This window comes from Fukomys damarensis, unplaced genomic scaffold (genome assembly GCF_012274545.1).
Source record: "Fukomys damarensis isolate Sample0158 unplaced genomic scaffold, DMR_v1.0_HiC HiC_scaffold_13, whole genome shotgun sequence".
NCBI lineage: Eukaryota > Metazoa > Chordata > Mammalia > Rodentia > Bathyergidae > Fukomys > Fukomys damarensis.
In genome coordinates, this window is record NW_022900925.1 from 38,481,506 (window position 1) to 38,488,947 (window position 7,442).

The following is a 7,442-nucleotide window of genomic DNA, read 5'->3' on the forward strand; positions in this document are numbered from 1 at the left end:
TTTTTTTTTTTTTTTTTTTTTCCTTTTCAGTACTGGGGATCAAACCCGGGGTCTTCACACTGAGTTACATCCCCAGCCTTTTTTTTGTTTTATTTTGTTTAGTTTTTTGAGACAGTCTCACTATGTAGTACAGGCTGGTCTTGAACTCACTATGTAGCCCAGGTTGGCCCCAAACAAACTCGGGGTGATCCTCCTGCCTCAGCTTCCCAAGTGCTAGGATTATAGACGTGCCCTACCACACCCTATCCTTTTTTGTTTTGAGTGTCACTAAATTGCTAGACTGAGCTTGAACCCATGACTCTCCTGCTTCAGCCTCCCAGAGTGTTAGAACTATAGGTGTGACGCATCATGCACAGCTCATTGTAACTTTTGTTTTGAGCCAGGGTTTCCCTACATAGCCCATGCTGACCTTGAACTTGCAGCGATTCTCCTGCCTCAGCCTCTCTAGTACCAGGATGATGGCTGCGCTGCCACAGCTGGCGATGTAACATTTTCAGGTGGTGCGAGGGTGCAGTCACGTGCTGACCCTGTGCCCTCTTTGGCCACTCCCTTCCTGGTGGGTCACCTCCGCCCCTCCCTTGACCTTTTTCCCAGAGTGTGCTGAACATCTCCAACCCCAACTACTGCCCAGTCACTGTGACCCAGCTGACCGTCCAGGCCCTGCATGTGTCCCTCCTGGTGGGCCAGCTGTCCGAGAGCCTCCTGCTTCCCATCAGCCCTTTGGCCAGTGACCAGGTGACTGTCCCAGCAGCCACCGCCGCTGGAGTGTGGGTGGGGAGGGCGGCGGCCGGCTGACCCGTCCCCTCCCCACAGGTGCTGTACACCATGGCCAGCAGGATCTCGGATGAGACCACCTAGTGAGTCTCGGTGGTGCCCCGGGCCGCCTGCTGCCGTGGTTAATCTTTACCGCGTGTGGCTGTGCCCTGGGACGTGCAGGGGCCAAGAACGGGAGCGGCGGAGTCGCCACAAGGGACTGAGCCCCGGAAGATCAGGAGGTGGGGGGCCCTGGGCCTGCGGGGCTCCTGTGTGTGACCCTGGCCCCACCTCTGTCCTTCTCTCTCTCAGCAAAATCTGTACCTGGCCGGAGATCAAGGTCCACTACGTGGTGCTACACATCCAGTAAGTGGGGCCGGCGCCCCAGGGTCCTCGCTCCCGCTTCCTTAGGCTTGGCTTTGGTTTCGGGTTCTCTGCTGTGTACCCAGGCTGGCCTCAGACTCTAGGCCATCCTCCTGCCTCAGCCTCACGTCAGCTGTCTTGGGGAGCACCCTACCTTTACCTGATCTTTGGGGCTGCTCTGGGGAAGGTGAGCCCAAGCCCTCCTTGCTCTCGTCTGGCTGCCAGGCTCATGTGTGGCAGCGTCCTGGGCTGCAGAGGGGCCGGGCGGGCCACAGGACCAGGCCCCCGGCCACCTCCAGCCTCGCCCTGGCCTCCCGCAGAGGCACCTTGACCACCTCCTACCTGGGCCACGAGGACCAACACAGCTTCGAGGGCTCGGAGTATGTGGACTGCCGCCGGGGAAGGGTGCTGGAGCTCCACCCGCCCTGATGCACCGAGGGACCTGGGGCCGTCCTCCCTGCCCACCCGCGCTCTCCCTCTCCTCCCACCCCTAATGGTTCTTTGGGGCACCAGGGGCTTATCACGCATCGGCGCCGCCGTGGTGACAGCCAGGAGTCCGTGATGTTGCCAGGGTCGAAGTGGGCCATCCCGAGGGGCGGGGGTAGCCAGATGTCAAGGGTTTATATTCAGTAAACCGGGAACAGCACCGCCGGGAGCCGCTGGCCGGAGGGCGCCAGGGCCACTCCCCTCACGCCACCTGCTTGCTGCTGTCCAGTGGCATCAAGGCCTCTGCACATGAGAGGTGCCCTGCTCCCCACCAAATCAGGCATCGAACCCCAGCCTTCCCACCAAGCCCCAGCCCTTTCTTTAAAGATTTTGAGACAGGGTCTCACTAAGTGACTGAGTTGCTCCGATTGGGTTGGACTTGCCATCCTCCCGCCTCACTGCTGACGCTGTCTGTACTTACCCTGTGTCCCGGCTTCTGCACGGTCATCCGCAGGCGATGCCCCCTGGGCCCTCTGCCTCCTCCCTCAGGAGACCCCTTCTGCTGCCTGGGCCCCAGGTCATGACTGCAGTGACCTCGAGGACCTTCTCAGGGTGCAGGACAACAGGACTGGGTCCCCAGGCCCTGTCCCCTCTTCCTGGGCTGCTGAGGGAAGGGCGGGGGGGCTTGGGAGCCTCAGGGTCTCTTCTGGACGGGGCGGCTGAGGGCTGGGACAGCGAGGCTGGGTTCGGCAGGGTCCTGCAAGCTCTGCTCCTCAGTTGCCCACCAGCTGCCTCCATGCTGCCCGGGCAGCTCAAGCGTGCTGCATCCTTGCACAGGCTCGGGATGGGGTGACACCTAGTGACCATCAGGAGCCAACAGCTGCAGCTGTGGGACGAGGGAGGCGCAACAGCAGGAGTGCAGACTCCAGAGGCCCAGGGCAGACTTGGAGCCTGGGCTTTATCTCAAAAGCAAGGAGCTGCTGGGTGTGGTGGTGCAGGCCTGTGACCCCAGCCCTCAGGAGGCTGAGGCAGGAGGATTGCTGTAAGTTCGAGGCCAGCGTGGGCTACATACTGAGACCCTGTCTCAAAAAAAGAAATAAGCACAGAATTGCTTCCGCTCCCCTTCTCCCCATGTGTCCTGCCTTACCCGGCCCACACAGCTGGCAGGGGCCTGGATTCCAGGAGTCACATTTTACTGCAGTCAGTGATTCCCAGAGCAAGAGCAAGGCTTCCTCGGGCGCCCCCTGCCGGTGGTCGGAGGTGTGGCTGCTCCTTCTTGGCGACGGTGGGCGGGGTCCTGCAGTCCAAGTCCGGGTCACCACTGCTGGATGTAATCAGTTGACTGAGAAGAGGGAGGGACAGGAGACAACGGAGTGAGCATCTCTGTGCTGTTGTTCAGGGCCTGCCAAACCCTCTGAGGCCTGAAAAAGAGCAGCCCAGACCTCGTCCTACTCTGTGCAGAGGACAGCACCCCTGCCATGCCCAGTGCAGGCTGTGGAGAGCGAGCCCTACCCGGGAACAGGCTGCGTGCTGAGCTGAGAGTAACTCGCACCCAAGTCCCGTTCAGGCTAGAAGGACAGTGTTCTAATCACAGTCACATGTTGTGTATTGTGTTCCTGATCCGAGAGTGCTTTGTCTTGTCTTTTCTGAGCCTTGTTTACATCCATTTCCACAGAAACCACACATCACCTTTACCCCAGTTGATTGCCAATAAAAGTCAGCACCCGGGACTGGCCAGCGCCTTGTGTTGCACCGGCCTTGGTCTCCCGGCCTTGCTCTCTCTCCTCCTGCCTCTCAGTGCATCTTTTTCTCAGGCCTGTGTTGTATAGTAGACAGGTGGGGACTGGAACCTGACCGCAGGGGTCTCTGGAAATTGGCTCCCATCATGGGAGCTCAAACCACGAGCAATCACCTGCTCAGGGAGGCTACTTGGAATAAAAAGGAGAAGAGAAAAACAGAGTCCACAACACAGTGCCCCTCACATCTAGCTGAAGTCTAAAGGAAGCAAAACCTGGAAAAGGAGGCAGGCAGGTGCTTCAGATGGGAGAACGGGAGAATGTAGCAAAGATTGTCAGCTGGGACTAAAACACGGGATAATCGCTGAAATAAATGCTGCAAAAGAGCTAAATATCATGATAATTTTTCACAAGAACTTTAGATATGGAACTTGGGGAGCATGTCCAAAATAACATCCAGACAGCTCGACACAGAAGACAAGTTCTCTCCCTTGAGATTTTAACCGAGGCCTTGAGCACCTGGAGCCTGAACAGCCGAGCCCGGGAGCCTCGGGCTTCTGCTCCGCAGCAATCAGCCGCCAGTTTGAGAACCCCTGCTTGCCATCCTGCTGCCTCACGCTGCAGACTTGCCCATCTCAGAGTGTGACGCCATGACTGGGAAACCCAGGTTGAGCTGCTCCCTCCTCCTTGAGTTGCTAAGGTCACAGGTTTGGACGAGGTAGGGGCAAAAGCTCAAGGAGGCGGGCATAATGGTCAGAGAAAAAAGCAAAACTTACACAAATCGGAAAGAACTAAAACGAAAAAATAAGGAATGGATTAAAAACAGCTAGGAAAGCTCTGAGGAGCACAAAGCAAAATGGAAGAAACACTTCTTGTCTTTGAGAGCTGCAAGGCCAGAGCTGCCGCAGAGGTCTGGAATCCGAAGCAGCCTGAGACTCCGCAGTTGTCTCTAAGCGCTAGGTCCTGCCCACAAGAGCCTTACACGGGGCGCAGGCCCCTGAGACCTCGATCTCTCCAAAGCCTACACCACTTTAGAGTCTCACCAAGCTACCATCCGAGCGGGCCATGAAGGTGCACTCCTCATCCCAGCTCTCCGAAAGGCTGAGGCAGGAGGGTCCAGAGTTCACACCCAGCCTGGACAATCCTCTTTCAAAATAAAAAGTGGGCTCGGGTGTGGAAGGGGTGCAGCTCAGGTGCAGGAACCTGTGTTCAAGCCCAGTAAAGAATAGTTACTCGGGTGGGGCGGGGGGTCTAGCTCAGTGGTTCTGCTGCCTTGCCGAGCGCAGGGATCCGAGTTCAATCTCTGGCACCAAAATAAAACAACAAAAGAAACAACAGTTACTATCCTGCGGGGCATGGTGCCACACACCTGGAACCCAGCTGCTTGGGATGCGATGCGGGAAGAGCACAAGTCTGGGGTCAAGGAGCAATGTAGCAAGGCCCTAAGGGCTAAGGATGCGGCTCAGTGGCAGCCCACCCCGGGCCCCTGACACACAAGGCCACAGCCCCGCTGCCTTTCCTGCTGCGCTCGTCTCACCGTGAGTCGTGAGTACCCGGTATTTTTAGCAGGTCCAGGCTGGCATGGGTTCGTGAGGCCTGAAGACAGAAGCAAGCACAGTGACTGAGTTCCACAGAGCACAGAAGGGCCGGGGCCGGGCAGGTGCAGAGGAGTCAGCTGGTGGCTGTGCGAGCCCTGCATAGCTTCTCCCGGTGAGCCGCCTGGAGGCAGTGGGCACCCAGGCAGGAGAGCCAGGGCGGAGGCGGACGGGGACTCAGGTGCAGGGCTGGGCAGGGAGGGGTGCTGTCCTCACCAGGTCCAGGGAGGATGGGTGGCCAGGCCTGGGGTCTGCGGTCCCCGTGGGGCGGCTGCCTGGTCTGGAGGTCGCACTGAGGCAGGGCGCCCTGTCCCCTGGGGCGCGGTGACAGAGACTGCAGTTGTACCCGCATCGGCCCAGGCGCCGTGGGGCCCGGCTGTGGCTGGGGTCTCTCAGAGGGCTGTTCCTCCTCCTCCTGGCCTTTCTTCAGTGCCTGGCGGGAAGCCCCACACGTGTCACCAGGAGGGCGCTTGCCGGGCACCTTCACGCCGACTCGGAGTGGGGCAGGGAAATACTCCTGCCCCACAGCCTCGTGAGCAATCCTAAGTCGCCAACAGCTACAGGGGACATTGGAACACTGGAGAGCTAACCAGGATGCATCTGATTTAAGCAGTTATCCAAACCTGCGACCAATATGACAAGAGTAACTGATATTTTCTTTTTTCTTTTTTTCATACTAAATCTTCAAAACCAGCCTGCAGGGCTGGGGATTTAGCTCAGTGGTTCTGCCACCTGCCTCAAAAGCGCAAGGACCCGAGTTCAATCCCCAGTACCAAAAAAAAAAAAAAAAAAAAAAAAAAAAATTAGAAAACAACCAGTCTGCATTTTACACTTAATAGCACATCCTCATTTGGACACTAAGCCAGGTGTGGTGTCATGCACCATGACCCCAGCACTTGGGAGGCTGAGGTAGGAGGATCACAAATTCAAGCCCCACCTGGGGAACTTGGTGACTTAAGACTGTCTCAGCTGGAGATTTTGCCCACTGGTTCCACTGCCTACCTTCTTGGTGGAACCACTGGGCCAAATCCCTGGCCCTCAATTTTTTTTCTTAAGCAGGATCTTGCTATGTACCCCAGGCTTGCTTCAAACTCAAAATGATTCTCCTGCCTCAGCCTCCAGAGTGTGGAGATTACATGCATGCACCACCATATCCAGCTGTAAAAATAATTTTGTATTTCTTTTCTTTTTTTTTTTTGGTTTTTTGAGACAGGGTCTAACTATGTAGATGAGACTGACCTGGAACTCACTACGTAGCCCAGGCTGGTCTCAAACTCACAGTGATCCTCCTGCCTCAGCCTCCTGAGTGCTGGAATTACAGGTGTGCGCCACCATGCCTGGCTTAAAAAATAATTTTTAAAGCAGATGTAGTTTAGCAGGAGGGCCCTGGGTCCAACCCTCAGTATCCCGACACCATGCCCAACAGTTTTTCCTCTTGCATTACTGGGAATGAACCCGGGGTGCTGTACCACGGAGCTACATCCCCAACCCTGTTTTATTTTTTATTTGAAGATAGCATCTGGTTCAGTTGTCCAGGCCTGCCTCTATTGTGATCCTTCTGCCTCAGCCTCCTGAGTAGCTAGGATTACAGGCATCACCACCACACTGGCTTCATCGACAGTATTTTATCTATATTTAGATTTTATATAATGCACAGTCAAAAGAGATTTATAGACCCAAATTGTGCCAAATGTACTTCAAATTTGTTAAATATATCAATTGAGTACTCTTATTTTATATTTAAATGTATCTAAAATATAAAATTTAACTCCTCCCTCTCGGTTGCCACACAGAAGGGCCCCTCAGCACCCAGGCCATTGAGCATAAGGGGCAGTACAACTTCACAGCCATCCAGGCGGGCACTGGGCTGATGATGAGAGCAGCGGCCTGTGGGCGTGTGAGGCCATGGGTTCGATCCCCAGCTGGGGAACAAACACACACTGAGTCTGCTAGATTGTAGTCGGCTGAGAGGGCTCTGTCTCCCTCCCTCCTGTCCAAGGGCTCACGGCCCGGCCCCTGCACCTGTTGCTCCTGCTCAGCCAGCAGCCTCTGCCTCCTGTCCAGAGCCATCTGCCTGCGCCGGGCCTCCCAATGGTAGGCACTGCCCATGCTGGGGCCCGGCCCGGGGAGCCCAGGACCCCACCCGCCCCCATGTGCCCTCCAACCCGGGCGGTGCTGCAACTTGCGCCACCTCACAATCAGGCTGGGTGGGGCTCCTGGGGTCGGGGTCCAGGGGCCGGGGCCCTTCCCACGTCAGCCTGGATACCCCATGCCCCCAGAGGCAACTCTGCAGCCATGCGGGCTAGTTTTCCTCTCCAGCTTCCCCAAGAAGACTTCTAGCAGTAGCACCTGGCCATTTCCCTCAACCTGCTTTTCTTTTTTGTTTCCTTAAAAGTTTTGTACAGGGTTTCACTACGTAGTTCAGGCTGGACTCAAAATCAAGGGGATCCTCCTGCCTCAGTCTCCTGAGTCCTGGGAGTACTGTGTACACACACACACACACACACACACACACACACACACACCACTCATGTCCTAGTCCTCAAAGCCTTTCCCCTCCCTCAATGTA

At 56.4% G+C, this 7,442-nt stretch overlaps 2 protein-coding genes across 7 annotated transcripts in view; one reads left to right on the top strand and one right to left on the bottom strand.

The window, feature by feature from the left end:
- The window catches only part of Tmem106a (transmembrane protein 106A), a 6,715-nt gene extending 3,435 nt beyond the window's left edge, over positions 1-3,280 (top strand). For 2 of the 4 annotated variants that reach the window (XM_010642978.3, XM_010642977.3), the window contains exons 6-8: positions 595-735; positions 1,066-1,119; positions 1,437-3,280. In XM_010642978.3, coding sequence (XP_010641280.1) covers positions 595-735; positions 1,066-1,119; positions 1,437-1,610 — 369 coding nt within the window. In that variant the 3' untranslated portion in view covers positions 1,611-3,280. Of the gene's footprint in view, positions 1-594; positions 736-813; positions 858-1,065; positions 1,120-1,436 lie in introns of all 4 variants that reach the window. The other 2 variants (XM_010642979.3, XM_033763070.1) reach the window with 2 other exon arrangements.
- Ccdc200 (coiled-coil domain containing 200) lies at positions 2,812-7,034 on the bottom strand. 3 transcript variants are annotated; one of them, XR_784064.3, is made up of 5 exons: positions 6,896-7,034; positions 5,090-5,306; positions 4,816-4,874; positions 4,648-4,727; positions 2,812-2,884 (listed from the first exon to the last, which is right to left on the bottom strand). XR_784064.3 is itself a non-coding variant. In XM_019210502.2 (5 exons), exons 1-5 carry the CDS (start codon positions 6,980-6,982, stop codon positions 2,877-2,879), a joined length of 444 nt encoding a protein of 147 aa, XP_019066047.1. In that variant the 5' UTR covers positions 6,983-7,034; the 3' UTR covers positions 2,812-2,876. The 3 variants fall into 3 exon arrangements, 2 of the variants coding, with proteins under 2 accessions (XP_019066047.1, XP_010641284.1); XM_019210502.2 differs by having other exon boundaries at positions 4,648-4,720; XM_010642982.2 differs by lacking the exon at positions 4,648-4,727 and having other exon boundaries at positions 2,814-2,884.
- Between the last annotated feature and the right edge of the window lie 408 nt (positions 7,035-7,442).

Coding starts and splice junctions, on each gene's coding strand:
- Ccdc200 (XM_019210502.2), bottom strand. CDS start 6,982: ATGGGCAGTGCCTACCATTGGGAGGCCCGGCGCAGGCAGATGGCTCTG. Junction 4,875..5,089: donor ACCCATCCTCCCTGGACCTG/GTGAGGACAGCA, acceptor TTCTGTCTTCAG/GCCTCACGAACCCATGCCAG. Junction 4,721..4,815: donor CCGGGTACTCACGACTCACG/GTGAGACGAGCG, acceptor CTTAGCCCTTAG/GGCCTTGCTACATTGCTCCT.